This window comes from Astyanax mexicanus, chromosome 8, assembly GCF_023375975.1.
Source record: "Astyanax mexicanus isolate ESR-SI-001 chromosome 8, AstMex3_surface, whole genome shotgun sequence".
NCBI classification, from domain to species: Eukaryota; Metazoa; Chordata; class Actinopteri; order Characiformes; family Acestrorhamphidae; genus Astyanax; species Astyanax mexicanus.
Genome location: NC_064415.1, coordinates 6,770,069 through 6,789,672, shown reverse-complemented (window position 1 = coordinate 6,789,672; position 19,604 = coordinate 6,770,069). Strand labels below are relative to the sequence as shown.

Genomic DNA, 19,604 nt, shown 5'->3' with positions numbered 1-19,604 from the left:
TAAAATTCTGTAATATGAAGTTTAAAATATGAACTCTGTTACTGTGAGCTCTGTTAATGATATAAACAGTTTAAACTATTTAACGCTAAATCTGAATAAATCTTTCCATACAGGAAATGTACCTGCAGTTCTAATCTGGGACAGACGTAATTACCGTTCAGAATTATGATTATTTATATTAACAATATCTCCCAGCACTATTATAACTTTATTTGATCAGCTCTACAGTCTAGATTCTGCAGTTCTTATCTGATCTCATCCAGCTCTTCCCTTTGTTCTGCATGTTCATCTATTTTGCTGAAAGTAAAAGATTTACTGATGAGTGAGGGTTTAACCTAAACCCAGCGTAGAGCGGCTGAGTGAAGGTGGTCTGGACTCGCTGGATGAGGGTCATGGTATCAGAGATGCTGTAGAAGGACAGAGTTCCTGCCCTGTGATCCACATACACTCCTACTCTACAGGAGACGGGCACTCCGGAGATTTCAGTTTCTCTGTTATTGTATCTGAATGTGTAACTGGAGGAATTACAGGACAATCTCCAAGACTGATCATTCTTACATCCAAACCTACACTCCCAGCCTCCCTTCCTGGAGATGCTTTTATAAGACACTGCTATACCAACCCCTCCATCTCCTCTCCACTCAACCTCCCAGTAGCAGCGTCCACTCACACTCTCTCTACACAGAACCTGAGGCCATCCATCAAATCTGTCTGGATGGTCAGGATATGGCTGGACTGTGTAGCTGCAGGTCACCACTGTGTTCCTCTCAGACAGGAAGAGGTGTTTAAAGGCTGTGTTTGGATCCAGTGTGAGCTGACAGGAATCTGAAAGAGAGAGAAAACCCATCAGCTTTTAGAAAACGATCTAAAAACAGCCCCTAAAACTGGAATAACCAGAGAACATACTGGAAGAATCTATGAAAAGTGTTTGATTATGTTAAAATATATTTATTCTTATTAATATTCAATTACACAACATAACAATTTTTGTATATTTTTAATCTCAGTTGTTAAGGGTGTTTTCCTAATTTTTTGTGGCTAAAATATAGAAATGGGTTTGAGTTGTATAATAATTGCAGATTTGTAGTAAAATGTTCATTGTTTTTATCATAAAACATACATTTTGTGTTTTATGTAAATAAATACAAAACTATGACAGGCCATTATCACAAAATCAAAGTTCATGAATGTTGGTGTTTTTTATAAAGTTTATACGTAAGCAGTTGAAATATAACAGTTAATTATTTAATATAGACGTATAAATGTCAGATTAAACTTTGTGTATTTGTAGATTGTGGTGTTATTTCTGAGAGTGTGTGAGAATGAAAGGGGGAGAGAGAGAGAGACAGAGAGAGAGAGAGAGAGAGAGAGAGAGAGAGAGAGAGAGAAAGGGCTGGACTTACACTCCAGAAACTCTTCTCTGCTTTGGGGTTCAGGAATGATCTGCACTTCCTTCACTACAGGAAAATGTACACAGTTACTACACAGCATCACTGAGCTTCTGTTCCCTCTGTACATTTACTACAACATTAAAATAATCTAATACTGGATTTTCTCTCCATGTAGATGTAGAGTCTTAATCTACCCTACCTGGACTTTCAATCACAATAAAGTCACACCTTATATACAGTCTCAACCACTTCAGTCCAGAAACTACTGACCACTTCATCAGGATTTAGAGAAGAACCTACAGTGCATTCTGAAACTCTTCACACTCTTTTACTTTTTAAAAAATCCTAAATTGTTTTTACTTTGTCATTATGAGGTACTGAGTGCAGTATGATTATTTATGGACTTATCATTTCATATATTTACTTTATTTAATTTTTATTTAATATACCTGCAGCTGATGTCTTCTCAATTTCCTCTTTCCAGAATTCGTCTAGTTTTACTCTCAGCTGAGAAACAGACTTCATAACAACTTCAAAAGTGTTGAGAGGACTGAGAGTAAAAGCAGGTGATGCTGAAGATCCAGGAGGAGCTGAGAGAGTCTGAAAACTCTACATGTAGAAAAAAACAAACACATAACACCTTCAACAATTTCTAAATTATATTTATATTGAATTAAATCAGGTAAAATCTGGCCTGAATCTGATCTTATTAGTCATTCATGATTCAGATTAATTATGTAAGAGACAGTGTGAAAGGAAATAAAAAGTCTGTGTTATTGAAATCTGATACATATCCAATATCCAAGACAGATCAGAATTCATTTACGTCAAAACTTACATTGAGCATAAGGGAAAATGGCGACAGCAGTTAATGAGGGATTCATTGGTGTGATAGAGAGATAACAGACCTCATAAACATTTGGACTGATGTCTCTGTTCATACTGAATTAAATAGTACACATCACAACCGCTCTGTCTTTAAAGATATATCCAATCAAATTGCTGAACACAGCCAACAGATGGTGCTGCTGCAGCATCAAAATAAAATAAAAAAAAATAAAATTGTTTAAACAAAAAAGATAAAGGACAGACATTAAAGGGGAGGGTGTGGCCAAACAACATTCCCTTTTTTACAGTGAGCTGGAACTCATTCTCTGTTAAGATCAGCTTTCAGTCACTGGTGAAACTGAAACTTCATGTGAAGCGCTGCTCTTTAATGCATGAGCTTCAGTTTAAGAACTGTTCAGACTAATATCAGATATAGATCACATTAAAAAGATGGTGTAAACAGTCTGAAATAAACTTTGTATTTGGGGAGAAAAACAGTGTCTGTTACCTGGAGGAAATGGATGTGATCCTCTGTGAATGAAATCTTCTCCAGATCAGCATCTCTCCTCTTCAGCTCTGTGATCTCCTGCTCCAGTCTCTTCAGACGTTCTTCAGCTCGACTCACTGCAGCTTTCTCCTGATCTCTGATCATCTGCCTCACCTCAGAGCGTCTTCTCTCAATGGAGAGGATCATCTCAGTGAAGATCTTCTCACTGTCCTTCACTGCTGTCTGAGCAGAGCGCTGGTAGTGGAATCACAGAGAGAGGAGAATGTTAGGAGCAGTTCATTCACATCAATAAGTGGATTTACATGCACTTCATAATCTGATTACTGAGGAACATCAGAGGTTATCAGTAATCAGATTTTTTATTTGCAACCAGCCAATAATTTCACAGAATAAGACGTGACATAAATATTGCATAAACCCAAACTTCATGCTGTGGCTTTTCTTAACTCATGAAGCTGTAAAGATTATTTAATTTTGATAATTGATGACTAAAACTAAAATACAATGTGACTTTAAATGACATTTTAAAAATGAGGACACCTTTAGTTAAGTAATTAAATAATTACCCTTAATGGGAAAAATCAGATCTTTATTCTTCTACTTATTTAAAAAATCACCTTGTGATTCTCCACAGCTTCTATTAACTCCTGAAGCTCCTTCTCTCTCTCCTGGAGTCTCTCCTTGTATTTCCTCTGTGTTTCCACCACCTGCTTCTGCAAATAAACCAGACAACAAAACGCAATAATTAAAAAATAAAATACCACATGCTTCATGGGACAGGTGAAGGTATTGGGTCCTATAATCTGGAGCAGCTACTCCATTTACACACTGACCTGTTTCTCAGATCTTTCTGCTGCAAGTGACACTGTATCATGTCCTCTATGGTCATCCATGGTACACAGCATGCAGATACACTGCTGGTCGGTGCGACAGTAAACCTCCAGCAGTTTATCGTGCTCAGAGCAGATCTGCTCCTGGAGTCGTCTGGAGGCTTTGACCAGCTTGTGCTTCTTAAAGGCTGGAGATTGGTAGTGAGGCTGGAGGTGAGCTTCACAGTAAGAGGCCAGACACACCAGGCAGGACTGGACGGATTTGCGTTTTCTCCCAGTACAGGAATCACACTCCACATCTTCAGGATCAGCAGAAGAGTGATCAGGAGGAGCAGCCTGGAGTCTCGTCTTCTTCAGTTTCTCCACCACCTCAGCCAGCATGGTGTTTTTACTCACGACAGGTCTTGAGGTGAAGGTGTGTCTGCAGTTAGGGCAGCTGTAGATCTTCTTCTGATCCTCCTCATCCCAGCACTTAATACACACCATACAGAAACTGTGTCCACAGGGAATAGTCACTGGATCCTTAAGGAGATCCAGGCAGACTGAACAGCTTAACTCATCCTGAACCACCAAAATACCAGCTTCTGCCATTTTACAGTGTGAAGATTTTGTTTCCTGGTTCTCTGTTGGAGAGAAGTGAACAGAACTATCCTGTAATTCTACTTATTAGCCAAGATAACAATACTCACATTGTCTGACTCAAACAGGAATTATTGTAGAGACTCAGGTAAACTTACATTAATGAGAAAACTGTAGATCCAGACACGACACACACCGATTCACACACTCACACACCCTGCAGGTAATCCAGGAAATGAACAGATTTTACTTTCACTCTCACTTAAAGAGACAGACTGCACGTTTGTGAGATTTGGGGATTTGGAGACCTCTCTGGTGAGAATGTGTAATTGCACCAAATATTCAGAAGAGAAGACAAGATAAGACACAACAATCAGATGGAACCGCCCCCCTTCCCCTGCACTGCACATTTAGTGCTTTCCCTGCTTTCAACACACTCAAATCAAATAATTAGCTCATTAAAACGCCCGCTCAGAGCTGCAGGAGTGTGTTTAAAATCACTTTGTGTGTGTGTGTGTGTGTGTGTGTGTGTGTAGTAGTAGTAGTATTAGCAGTTCATATTAAGTGGTTTCTGGTCGTATTGTATTTAAAGTAAATGCAGTCTGAAGTAGCTACTGCTGTGAACACTGATCATAAAGTAGTGTACAAGTAAAGACAGGAGGCTCCGCTCTCAGATAAGTGTCTTTTACTCCCTCGCCATCTTTTACTCTCCCCTCCTATGTCACACACACGTACACAACATCCCTCTTTTGCTTGAACATAAACTCCCACATAAGATGAGTTACCGCCCATAACATTTTTTTTTTCTAACAACAGAAACATATCCCCACAGTGCAGCAATCATAACACCATACTTCCAAAATAAAGAATCACATAACATTTACTCCAACAGTTTATTTTGCTGTCACTTCTTATTATGTTTCCTATTAACCTCAATGTATTGAACAATGTTCTTTACTGAACTATTCACGATTATATTTCTTGAATCCCTTCATTCACCTCTCAGTCAATGACAAAGTCTTTCAAACGTTCAGGGAGTTTAACCAGCCTGCGTGGCCTCATCTCTTGTGTTAGAGCTCCCCCGTGTGGGTCATTTGACTCATTGTCTCTGTTCTGCATTACTTTCACACACTCAGTATCAGATGGTGTTGTTTTACTGATAGGATGCTTCTTCTCTGTAGTTGCCTCCATGGGCATCTGCTCTGTACTTCTTGCAATGAATTTCTTTACACAGGTGGTGTTTCTAGTGTACTGTGCCCCTGAAGATGACTGAATAATCACAGAAGCACCAGCTGCCAGAGTCGCCATCCCGCCGGTCCCTGCTCCTAGAACTGTTTGGCCCCGGGGCCCGTTAACTCAGGCAGGCACCGAGGCACCAGACCTTGACCCCAGAACTGTTCCCAGGCTGGCTCCTTGGACTTCCCCACAGACCTTTGCCAGTCCTGGGCACCCACCTGTTTGTTGTACCCCTGTCTCTCCCTGTCCTGGTCCCCGTGTCTGTGTATGTTCCTGTTCCTGTCCCCAGTGATTTTTCACTCCGAGCCCTGTTAAGTCTCCTGTCCAGTCTCTGTTCTCTGTCCAGTCTCTGTTCTCTGTCCAGTCCCCGGTTTCATCCCTTGTTTTTCCCAGCCCCTCCCCGCCGCCAACCCCTGGGTACGTTTTTACGCGCCTCGGGAGCTGCGCGTTTAGGGGGGATTTCTGTCATGTCCTGGCCCTGTTTCCTGTCTGTCCTCGTGCCTGTGTGTGTCCCACGTGACCTGTGTTCTGTATCAGCAGTTTTTCACCTGTGTTAATTTGTAGCTCCGCCCCCTAGCCCCAGGTGTTTCCACTTCCCTTGTGTGCTATAAAGGCTTCCTTTGTCACTTGTCCTTCGTAGGTCTTTGCACCTTCTCCTGTTGTTTGTCTCTCCGTGTCTCTCTGTATTTATAGCCTTAGCCCTTGTTCCATATTTATATCTTCTTGTTTATTTCTTGTTTCCTGTAGTTCCCTGTTTATTTCCCTTGTTTCCCCCCTTGCCCTGTATACAACCCCTGGCAAAAAGTATGGAATCACCAGTCTTGGATGAGCACTCCTTCAGACATTTCATTCTGTAAAACAAACTCTGATCAAAAACATGATACAATAATAAGGTCATTCCAAAGTGCAACTTGTTGGCTTTCAGGAACACTCAAAGAAATGAAGAAAAAACATTGTGGAAGTCAGTGAATGTTACTTTTATTGACCAACCACAGGGAAAAAAATATGGAATCACTCAATTCTGAGGAAAAAAGTATGGAATCAGTCAAATTGAAGGTAGAAAATAAGGACACACCCAGTCAATTTCCTTTCCCTAAATGGACACCTGCCTCAGATTAGATCTGCTCGTTAGTCTGCAGTTAAAAAGACCTGCAGTCATGACACCTTGGAGGGCTGCTGGGTGAATTAGAGTGGCAAGAACCATGGCTCCAACAAGAGAAATGTCTCTTGAAACAAAAGAGAGGATTGTGAAACTTCTTGAAGAAGGTAACTCTTCACGCATGGTTGCTAAAGATGTGGGCTGTTCACAGTCAGCTGTATCCAAGATATGGACCAAATACAAACAGCATGGAATGGTTGTTAAAGCCAAGCGTACTGGTAGACCGAGAAAGACATCAAAGCGTCAAGACAAGCAACTTAAGGCCATTTGTCTTGAAAACCGAAAAAGTACAACTAAACAGATGAAGCATAAATGGGAAGAAGTTGGAGCCAATGTATGTGACCGAACCGTAAGAAATCGCCTAAAGGAAATGGGATTTCAATACAGGAAAGCTAAAAGAAAACCATCATTGACACCTAAACATAAAAGAACAAGACTGCAGTGGGCTAAGGAGAGGCAATCATGGACTGTGGATGACTGGATGAAAGTTATCTTCAGTGATGAGTCAAGAATCTGCATTGGACAAGGTGATGATGCTGGAACTTTAGTTTGGTGCCGTTCCAGTGAGATTTATGAAGAGGCCTGCCTGAAGAAAACAACCAAATTTCCACAGTCCTTGATGATATGGGGCTGCATGTCAGGCAAAGGCACTGGGGAGATGACTGTGGTTAATTCTTCTATCAATGCACAAGTTTACATTGACATTTTGGACAGTTTTCTCATCCCTTCAATTGAACAGATGTTTGGAGATAATGAAATAATTTTCCAAGATGACAATGTATCGTGCCATAGGGCAAAAACAGTGAAGGCATTCCTTGGAGAAAGACACATTCAGTCGATGTCATGGCCTGCAAATAGTCCAGATCTCAACCCAATTGAAAACCTGTGGTGGAAATTGAAAAAAATGGTCCACAAGAAGGCTCCGACCTGCAAAGCTGATCTGGCAACTGCTATCAAAGAGAGTTGGCACCAAATTGATGCAGAATACTGTTTGTCACTCATCAAGTCCATGCCTCAGAGACTGAAAGCCGTTATAAAAGCCAAAGAGGGTGCAACTAAATACTAGTGATGTATTTTGAATCATCTTTTGTTTATCTGTTTTTCATGATTCCATACTTTTTTCCTCAGAATTGAGTGATTCCATATTTTTTTCCCTGTGGTTGGTCAATAAAAGTAACATTCACTGACTTCCACAATGTTTTTTCTTCATTTCTTTGAGTGTTCCTGAAAGCCAACAAGTTGCACTTTGGAATGACCTTATTATTGTATCATGTTTTTGATCAGAGTTTGTTTTACAGAATGAAATGTCTGAAGGAGTGCTCATCCAAGACTGGTGATTCCATACTTTTTGCCAGGGGTTGTAGTTTATTTATGCTTGGTCTAGTTTAGCTCTTTGTTGTTTTTCCTTGTATATATTTCCCTGACCTGTTTAGTTTGTTTATTTTTATTAGTATCTATTGTTTGTTTGGATTTATGTTCCTTTGTTTCACTCGTTTGTTTATTTATTTATTATTTATTTATTAAATCACGCCCTTACCTGCACTTGCGTTCGTCTCCCTGCCTGGGTCAATCCTGACACTAATCACTTTTTATTTACACACTACACACACATTTTAGCACAAAGACACACATTTAATAATCTCTATCATTTACACCTGATTCAGTACCACACCCACACTAATAATGGGCCCGGTAAAACGCTGAATCCGGTAACAACAGTGGGTAACTTAACCAATTAACTGATATTTAGAGCTTCTTATTACCGCAGTATTTACTCAATCAGTGAAATCAATGAAGGAGTTAAAAAAGTTAGCTATATATATATATTTTTTAAATAACCATCAAGGTTGGTACATTCTGCATTTGATCGAGTCCCAATTAATAATGCCTTCAAAACATGCAGTATATTATATTTACGAGATGAACACATAATGTAATATAAATGCGAAGGCTATATTTACTAGTTAGGGAGCTGGGATTTCCCCACTGTTTAATTGTTTGTCTGTATTGAGCGTTTGGCTTCAGCACACACTGTTCTGTAGTTTAAATCATAAACAGGAGTTTCTCTCCTGTAGGTTAACTGAGCCAAAGCAAACGGTTAGCATTAGCTACCTGGTTAGCATTAGCTAGTTGCTTAGCGTTAGCTTGCCAGTTAGCGTTAGCTAGTTGCTTAGAGTTAGTTTGCCGCTTAGCTTAAGCTAGCCTGTTAGCGTTAGCTTGCTGGTTAGCGTTAGCTAGTCTGTTAGCATTAGCTAGCCTGTTAGCGTTAGCTAGCACAGAGGCTACTAGACATTAAAACTCCGTCTAACACAGAAGCTCCACTGCTCTTTACTAAAGCCAGTCAGATAGATTCACTTATCTGTCCAGTTTGGATCCAGTTGAAGCTGAAGTGAAGCCGTTCTCTGCAGCTGTGTCTGAAGCTCTGCAGGTTCTGGGGAACTGAGCTCCTCAGCTCCTCTGCTGTGTGTCAGTTTATAACCAGCTTATGTTCTGCTATTTAGCCTCATTTCTCTCTCACTTTCTCTCTCCTTCTCGCTCTCTCTTTTATATAATATAGTCAGTTAGCTAGCTAGTGTCAGAGCCGTATAGAGAGAGAGAGTCGCTACAGCGGAAGTCCTAAATGCTTGGTGTTCTCGAGACCCATGAGGAGCTCCAATAGTTCCAGAAAGTTAATATCAGCAATTTAAACACTGAGACAGAACTGCAGTTTTAGTCATTAATAGTTAAAGAATGCAGTAATTTACAATATTTATATAGAAATCCTTTCTGTACATGTAATTCCATTGATAGGCTTTGTTTAAATGTGAAAACGTATTTTTTTATGAGCTTTGAGTTTTGGTTATCGTACTGTAATGAAAAGCTTTTATATCCTAATGTTAACTGATATAATTACACTGATGGGGGTTTGGGGATGTTTTAAAATCAGATTCTGACGTACTAACAACAACACATTTATTTCATGAGAAGTCTGTATAATTTTAACTTTTCAAACTGATGTAGCCGGCTCGTGTTTGAGTGTGTTTGTGTCCCCCTCTCTCTCTTCTAGTAGGCTTGGCCACCCTCTGCGTTGTGAATGCGATGATGGAAACACGGGACACACTCTGCCATACAACGGGAGTTTTATTCTCTCTATTTCCTGTTCCTGTGCATGAGAGTAGCATACAACACAGCATAGAGTGAATTCTGGTCCTTCTCACACACACACATGCAGCTCTCCTCAGCAGTATTTAGCGCGAACTGATCTACACTTTTTTTTTCTACATCAGGTTGATAAAACACACAATAAAATAGACATTATAAAATATTGTATCACAAATATAGAGTACTATGTTATGAAAATAAACATTAATTAAGAATATATCTATAGCTATGAAATAAAATACAATATTATACATTACCATAATACATTACCCCATGCACATATATAGAGAGACTCCCATAAATGACGTATTTTTTTTTTCTTTTCTGAACATTAATTTCATTATAACAAAACAAATTCCAATAAAAATAAACAGCTGGTGCAATTAAACAATTAGCTAAATTAATTAGACAATTAACCAATTAACCTGTGGCAGTACCTGTGCATGAGAGTAGCATACAACACAGCATAGAGTGAATTCTGGTCCTTCTCACACACACACACATGCAGCTGTGAGAAGAAAAGCACACCATATTAGCTTAACTGGTAGCCGTATCTCCCTTAACTCCACTAAGTCTGCTGTACTTAAATTAAAAAACTCTCTACACAAACGAACTACCCACACATCCAGAGATATCTTACTCTTAGTACTAAAACACATGTAAGAGTACAGATTTAGTGCACTATAAGTGCTTGAACAGCTTTAAAACAGTATTTTATCAGGAGCACAGTAAACACCCACCTCTCCTCAGCAGTATTTAGCGCGAACTGAGGAGAAGCCCGCGCTGACACTGAAAACTCGCGCGATTTCAAAATAAAAGTCTGCTCCGCAGTTCAGCTTAAAATCAATATTACAGCTTGAAATCGCCCCAAAAAAAATCACAAGTATAAAATAAATAATACCCAGAAATACAGAAAAATACTCAAAAATATAACAAAGATAATTAGAGAAGGATTTCATGTGAAATTAAATAATAAAATGTTATTTATATTCTCATCCGCTACACTGAGACATTTAAAATATGTACAATGACAAACTCAACATTGTAAACAGTCATTAACAATAAAATGTAATATGAAATAAAAACAGAATAAAAAACAAAAACAAAGGGTTAGTAAAAATGATTAATCCATAAGTGTGTATAGTTTTTTTTCTTTTTTTTTTGCCTTAATTTAATTTATACATTCTCTATACAATTCTTCATATAAATCAGTTCCATGAATTCAGACCTTATGATATTATTTATTTATTCAGAATTAATAGTCTTATCTTAAAATTAATGGAGTAGTTACATTCAGTAACAAGAATACAAAACCTACAAACACACACAGGATTATTTATCTAGCTCTTTCTAATTTACACTAATCTGTTCTGTTAACGATCTTAACGATGGTAATTTAGTGGGGATCATGCTGTACTCTACATGTTAAATAGATTCACGTGTGCTGACAGTATTAAATCAGGATATTTAATGGTTTTATCCTGTAAAAGTGCAGCACTAACGCTGTACTCTGCTGCAGCTCTGTGGGGCTGCTAGTATTAGTCGCTAAATTACAGGAACTATTGAGAAGCTCCACGAGTCGACATTGCTGTTAAAAAGTGAAGATTGGAGTAAACGGAGCTGAAGCGACTCTCTCTCTCTATACAGCTCTGGCTGGTGTAAAACAGAACCATTTCACTCATTTCTTATGTATATAATAAAACACTGAGATAATGAGAAGCTGTAAATATTTATTAATAATCTAACTAGCTAATTTACCAGCTCCTCTTCTGTTTAAGGTGGAGGATATAAGTTAAATGGAGCTCCTCAAGACCCCCATATTTCTGTGTTGTTTCTGTTTAAAACTCTGTTGTTGAAGCTAAATTCTCCTCTTCTTCTAATTACTGTTCTTCTAATTACCTGAGTTTATTATATTACTTATTCTATACGTTTATTATCACTGTGGGTTTAAATCTATATCAGTGCAGCACAGGATCTAACACAAAGTAAACAAACATGCCCCCTCCTTCATGGTTATTAGCATTAGCATTAGTATTAGCCTCAACTCCTTTAAAAACTCCAAGTTAAAATAGAGTCTAACTACTTGTTTTGAATATTCTTCTGATTTTACAAATCAAAATGATTAATTTTACTAAAACAGCAAAGAAAGTTTACCTTTAAATGTACATTTTTCTACATCAAACAGGTTCTAGAGAAGAGAGGAGCTAGTTAGTATTGATGCTAATGTGTGCTGAGTGGTTAGAGAGCTAACTGGAGTTTAAAAGGTTTATAACTGGAGTTTAAAAGCTTTAGAAAATGTTTCTGCAGTGCTGAATCATGTGATATAGTTCTGTTTTTATTTTAATTATTCTAAAACACTTATAAACTCAGACTTATAGCTTAAATCCTCCATAAAAACCCATTAATTTCAGTCACTTAGAAGCAATCTGATAAACACGGAAGACACTCTCCAGAGCTAATTCTCCTCTCTTCTTTTTAACCTTTTTAATTGTTAACTTTATTTCATGTAATAGAACATATCTGTTAAGAGCTTTAAAGAGAGAAAAATGTCTTTTAGTCTTTTGAAATCAGTAGGTGAAGTAAAGTAGCACAGTTTTTATAGCTTTATGGGTTTTATGCTACAGAAAAAACTCCAGATAAACTAAGCTTCTTTAATATATTTACATTCTACTAAAATACATTCATTTACAATGAGAATATATGCAGCTAAAACAGGGAACAGCCTAGTGCAAAATCCCAAATTATATTATCAACATTAACATTTTAATAGCACAATATATTCATTATAGCTTATAAAAAAAATATTTTTTTGTGCGCTATAGGACGATGTGGGCGCGGCCTAAGCTTTTGTTCTTAATGGCTTTATTATTTTCCCCTTACATTACATTAACTTTATACTTTAAGCAGTTTTGAAACCAGTACTTTTACACTTTTACTTAAAGAGTAAAAAGCTTGAGTTGATGCTTCAACTTCTACAGAAGTATTTTAAACTCTAGTATCTATACTTCTACCTACAGAGTAATGAATGGAGATACTTTTCTCACCTTTGACAGGGATTAGTTTAGTGATGTTGATTAATCAAAAATCTATATACGCCGATACTGGTCAGTACATTTTAAAACAGTGTAATTATGTTGTAGAGTGAAGAATATAAGCTAATACATTTATTATATTTTTATTTTTATTTCTATATATTGTGTTTTTCCATTGTTGTGATAATAAACCTGATTGGATCTGTTCTAGTTCTAGCGTAGTCTAAGAATGCTAGGTTCAATGCTGCAAAAGACACCAATGAGAAAACAGCTTCATCTTCAGCCATTCATCCCAGACATCTGCTCCTAGTGCTCTGAAAACCAGAACTAATAGTAATAATTAGACAATTTAGATCCTCTGTTCTGAGCTTTCAGCTCCCACTTTATTATTTATAAGATATATCCCACAACATTACAAGATTACAGGAATACAATCTGAGTACATTACAAATAAAATCAAGTTAATACAGAGAACTGTGTAGAGTTAAATGATAAAATGCTCAAATAAATTAACTCAACATAGAAGCACATATATTAGATTAATTAGTTTAAAACTGCTGTAACACAAAAACCTTATGTCTACTGTATCTTATGTTTATACTTTATCTTCATACTGTGTCAATATTTTCTGATTAAAGGGCAAATAGAAATGTAAAGTTGATACTTTAGAGATATATAATGTTTTTATGTGACAGCGATGATAAATATATTAAATTTAAGCAACAGTGCAATATTGTAAAACTGTGTTTCATAGTGTAAGTTAATGTGTGTAGTGTACAGTAAGTTAAATGTATATTTTCTATTATATTTGACTATATGTTGTATATATTCTGTTCTTTCCTTTTGATATTACATTAATTGTAAAATTAAAGTTAAAGCATTAACACACAGATTTCCTCTCTCTTTGTTTTAATGTAAAAATGTTGAGGATAAAACAACAGTACAATAATTTAAACATTTTATTGTGATCTTTCATTCAGTTTATAATAAATGATAATGTGTTAAAAATTAATAAAATTCTGTAATATGAAGTTTAAAATATGAACTTTGTTACTGTGAGCTCTGTTAATGATATAAACGGTTTAAACTATTTAATGCTAAATCTGAATAAATCTTTCCATACAGGAAATGTACCTGCAGTTCTAATCTGGGACAGACGTAATTACCGTTCAGAATTATGATTATTATCCAGCTCTTCTCTTTGTTCTGCATGTTCATCTATTTTGCTGAAAGTAAAAGATTTACTGATGAGTTGGAGCTCAACCCAAACCCAGCGTAGAGCGGCTGAGTGAAGGTGGTCTGGACTCTGTGGATGAGGGTCATGGTATCAGAGATGCTGTAGAAGGACAGAGTTCCTGCCCTGTGATCCAAATACACTCCTATTCTAGAGGAGACGGGCACTCCAGAGATTTCAGTATCTGTTTTATCGTATCTGAATGTGTATCTGGAGGAATCACAGAACAATCTCCAAGACTGATCATTAAATCCAAACAAACACTCCCCGCCTACTCCCTTCCTGGAGATGCTTTTATAAGACACTGCTATATCAACCCATTCATCTCCTCTCCACTCAACCTCCCAGTAGCAGCGTCCACTCACACTCTCTCTACACAGAACCTGCAACCATCTATCAAATCTGTCTGGATGGTCAGGATATGGCTGGACTGTGTTGCTGCAGGTCACCACTGTGTTCCTCTCAGACAGGAGGAGCTGTTTATGGGCTGTGTTTGGATCCAGTGTGAGCTGACAGGAATCTGAAAGAGAGAGAAAACTCATCAGCTTTTAGAAAATTATCTAAAAACAGCCCCTAAAACTGAAATAACAAGAGAACATACTGGAAGCATCTATGAAAAGTGTTTGATTATGTTAAAAAAAGATTTATTCTCATTATTATTCAATTACACAACATAACAATTTTATGTATATTTTTGTTCTCAGGTGTTAAGTGTGTTTTCCTAATTCTTTAAAAAATAAAAAGGTTTTTATTCCCCAGAAAGTTTCAAGGATTAAAGGATTCAAGAAGATTTTATTGTCATTCGCATCACATGTGGTACATGAGGTGGAACGAAATTGTGATCTTACGATCCAGTTTACACCCAAGAGCTGTTATTAAAATGGATATATAGATAAAATAAGATAAAATAAAAGAATACAATAAAATAGAATATACAAAATATAGGTTTTGCTCTAGTGGTGGCACAATCATATCTGAAACTGATTTTTTTTTTTGAATATTTGTGAAATATAAAGTGCTGAGTATACTAAAGACTTCCAGAAGCTTCTGGAACTGTGAGAACTATCAAGAAGTTTTCAGAACTGTCCAGAATTGTATAGAACTTTACAGTATAAATAAAGAAGTTTATCAGTATAAATAAAGAAGATGATCAGAGACTATATTTGGGGAAAGATTGGTGAAAGTGATTTGCAGTTTAGTCACAAATCTCAGAGAAACAATACATTTCTGAACATTTTTGGTTATGCTTGTAGATGCACTTTAAAATTACTGTTCTTTGTTGTTTGGTGTTTGATTGGGGCATTTTAAAATTTTCCATGTTCACTTTGCCTCTGAAACAGCCTGGATACAAGTGCTCACTATTGCACAGAGATTCAGTACAGTCGCTAATTCAGACAATATACTATTTTTTTAATCCATTATACAGAAAATCGATTGAGTTATATAATAATTGCAGATTTGTAGTAAAATGTTCATTGTTTTTATTATAAAACACAAATTTTGTGTTTTATCTAAATAAATACAAAACTATGATAGGCCATTATCACAAAATCAAAGTTCATAAGGAATGTTGGTGTTTTTTTAACAAGTTTATACGTAAGCAGTTGAAATATAACAGTTAATTATTTAATATAGACGTGTAAATGTCAGATTAAACTTTGTGTATTTGTAGATTGTGGTGTTATTTCTGAGAGTGTGTGAGAATGAAAGGGTTAAAGAGAGAGAGAGAGAGAGAGAGAGAGAGAGAGAGAGAGAAAGGGCTGGACTTACACTGCAGAAACTCTTCTCTGCTTTTGGGTTCAGGAGGAAGAATGATCTGCACTTCCTTCACTACAGGAAAATGTACACAGTTACTACACAGCATCACTGAGCTTCTGTTCCCTCTGTACATTTACTACAACATTAAAATAATCTAATACTGGATTTTCTCTCCATGTAGATGTAGAGTCTTAATCTACCCTACCTGGACTTTCAATCACAATAAAGTCACACCTTATATACAGTCTCAACCACTTCAGTCCAGAAACTACTGACCACTTCATCAGGATTTAGAGAAGAACCTACAGTGCATTCTGAAACTCTTCACACTCTTTTACTTTTTAAAAAAAATCTTAAATAGTTTTTTCTTTGTCATTATGAGGTACTGAGTGCAGAATGACTATTTATGGACTTATCATTTCATATATTTACATAAAATGTGATGAGATTTATTTAATATACCTGCAGCTGATGTCTTCTCAAATTCCTCTTTCCAGAATTCGTCTAGTTTTCCTCTCAGCTGAGAAACAGACTTTATAACAACTTCAAAAGTGTTGAGAGGACTGAGAGTAAAAGCAGGTGATGCTGAAGATCCAGGAGGAGCTGAGAGAGTCTGAAAACTCTACATGTAGACAAAAACAAACACATAACACCTTCAACAATTTCTAAATCATATTTATATTGAATTAAATCAGGTAAAATCTGGCCTGAATCTGATCTTATTAGTCATTCATGATTCAGATTAATTATGTATGAGACAGTGTGAAAGGAAATAAAAAGTCTGTGTAATTGAAATCTGATACATATCCAATATCCAAGACAGATCAGAATCATTTACGTCAAAACTTACATTGAGCATAAGGGAAAATGGCGACAGCAGTTAATGAGGGATTCATTGGTGTGATAGAGAGATAACAGACCCCATAAACATTTGGACTGATGTCTCTGTTCATACTGAATTAAATAGTACACATCACAACCGCTCTGTCTTTAAAGATATATCCAATCAAATTGCTGAACACAGCCAATAGATGGCGCTGCTGCAGCATCAAAATAAAATTTAAAAAAATTAAATTGTTTAAACAAAAAAGATAAAGGACAGACATTAAAGAGGAGGGTGTGGCCAAACAACATTCCCTTTTTTACAGTGAGCTGGAACTCATTCTCTGTTAAGATCAGCTTTCAGTCACTGGTGAAACTGAAACTTCATGTGAAGCTCTGCTCTTTAGTGCATGAGCTTCAGTTTAAGAACTGTTTAGACTAATATCAGATATAGATCACATTAAAAAGATGGTGTAAACAGTCTAAAATAAACTTTGTATTTGTAGAGAAAACAGTGTCTGTTACCTGGAGGAAATGGATGTGATCCTCTGTGAATGAAAGCTTCTCCAGATCAGCATCTCTCCTCTTCAGCTCTGTGATCTCCTGCTCCAGTCTCTTCAGACGTTCTTCAGCTCGACTCACTGCAGCTTTCTCCTGATCTCTGATCATCTGCCTCACCTCAGAGCGTCTTCTCTCAATGGAGAGGATCATCTCAGTGAAGATCTTCTCACTGTCCTCCACTGCTGTCTGAGCAGAGCGCTGGTAGTGGAATCACAGAGAGAGGAGAATGTTAGGAGCAGTTTATTCACATCAATAAGTGGATTTACATGCACTTCATAATCTGATTACTGAGGAACATCAGAGTTTATCAGTAGTCAGATTTTTTATTTGCAACCAGCCAATAATCTCACAGAATAAGGCGTGACATAAATATTGCATAAACCCAAACTTCATGAAGCTGTAAATATTATTTAATTTTGATAGTTGATGACTAAAACTAAAATACAATGTGACTTTAAATTACATTTTAAAAATGAGGACACCTTTAGTTAAGTAATTAAATAATTACCCTTAACGGGAGAAATCAGATCTTTATTCTTCTACTTATTTAAAAAATCACCTTGTGATTCTCCACAGCTTCTATTAACTCCTGAAGCTCCTTCTCTCTCTCCTGGATTCTCTCCTTGTATTTCCTCTGTGTTTCCACCACCTGCTTCTGCAAATAAACCAGACAACAAAACACATTAATTAAAAATTAAAATGCCACATGTCATGGGACAGGTGAAGGTATTAGGTCCCATAATCTGGAGTAGCTACTCCATTTACACACTGACCTGTTTCTCAGATCTTTCTGCTGCAAGTGACACTGTATCATGTCCTCTATGGTCATCCATGGTACACAGCATGCAGATGCACTGCTGGTCGGTGCGACAGTAAACCTCCAGCAGTTTATCGTGCTGAGAGCAGATCTGCTCCTGGAGTCGTCTGGAGGCTTTGACCAGCTTGTGCTTCTTAAAGGCTGGAGATTGGTAGTGAGGCTGGAGGTGAGCTTCACAGTAAGAGGCCAGACACACCAGGCAGGACTGGACGGCTTTGTGTTTTCTCCCAGTACAGGAATCACACTCCACATCTTCAGGATCAGCAGAAGAGTGATCAGGAGGAGCAGCCTGGAGTCTCGTCTTCTTCAGTTTCTCCACCACCTCAGCCAGCATGGTGCTTTTACTCACGACAGGTCTTGAGGTGAAGGTGTGTCTGCAGTGAGGGCAGCTGTAGATCTTCTTCTGATCCTCCTGATCCCAGCAATCATTAATACACACCATACAGAAACTGTGTCCACAGGGAATAGTCACTGGATCCTTCAGGAGATCCAGGCAGACTGAACAGCTGAACTCATCCTGAACCACCAAAATACCAGCTTCTGCCATTTTACAGTGTGAAGATTTTGTTTCCTGGTTCTCTGTTGGAGAGAAGTGAACAGAACTATCCTGTAATTCTCCTTATTAGCCAAGATAACAATACTCACACTGTCTGACTCAAACAGGAATTATTGTAGAGACTCAGGTAAACTTACATTAATGACAAAACTGTAGATCCAGACACGACACACACCGATTCACACACTCACACACCCTGCAGGTAATCCAGGAAATGATCAGATTTTACTTTCACTCTCACTTAAAGAGACAGACTGCACGTTTGTGAGATTTGGGGATTTAGAGACCTCTCTGGTGAGAATGTGTAATTGCACCGAATATTCAGAAGAGAAGACAAGATAAGACACAATCAGATGGAAATTGGACTCAACAAAGGTGTTCAATAACCCAACAATGGCAGCTTGAACCTCTCAACCCTTGTCCTGCCGCCACCACAACCGCCCCCCTTCCCCTGCACTGCACATTTAGTGCTTTCCCTGCTTTCAACACACTCAAATCAAATAATTAGCTCATTAAAACGCCCGCTCAGAGCTGCAGGAGTGTGTTTAAAATCACTTTGTGTGTGTGTGTGTGTGTGTGTGTGTAGTAGTAGTAGTAGTAGTAGTAGTATTAGCAGTTCATATTAAGTGGTTTCTGGTCGTATCATATTTAAAGTAAATGCAGTCTGAAGTAGCTTCTGCTGTGAACACTGATCATAAAGTAGCTAGATATGCTAACCCAGAATTCCAACAGCCTATTTAACCTTATTTACATTAGCATAGCTAACCAGCTTTCACACACAAAACAGAGATAGTTCACCAGCTAGGCAACCTATATCCACTGTGATTGAGAATTATTAAGTTGGCTTGGAAAAAATCTTCTTCTTCTTATTATTATTATTATTCTATTTGCGTTTTTCTATATGCTTCTCCTCCTACTGCTTTCATGTTACAACCACTGAATTACGTTGCTTGCGCTGTTCTGTCCTGCCCTTAATCCAGCCTACACAGTGTACAAGTAAAGACAGGAGGCTCCGCTCTCAGATAAGTGTCTTTTACTCCCTCGCCATCTTTTACTCTCCCCTCCTACGTCACACACACGTACACAACATCCCTCTTTTGCTTGAACATAAACTCCCACATAAGATGAGTTACCGCCCATAACATTTTTTTT

General features: G+C 37.5%; 1 protein-coding gene across 1 annotated transcript; it reads right to left on the bottom strand.

Annotated features, from left to right (window-relative positions):
- On the bottom strand, positions 1-4,252 carry LOC125803819 (tripartite motif-containing protein 16-like). The gene is made up of 6 exons (XM_049482124.1): positions 3,561-4,252; positions 3,345-3,440; positions 2,728-2,961; positions 1,841-2,000; positions 1,404-1,457; positions 1-825 (listed from the first exon to the last, which is right to left on the bottom strand). Exons 1-6 carry the CDS (start codon positions 4,146-4,148, stop codon positions 290-292), a joined length of 1,668 nt encoding a protein of 555 aa, XP_049338081.1. The 5' UTR covers positions 4,149-4,252; the 3' UTR covers positions 1-289.
- Positions 4,253-19,604: the final 15,352 nt, after the last annotated feature.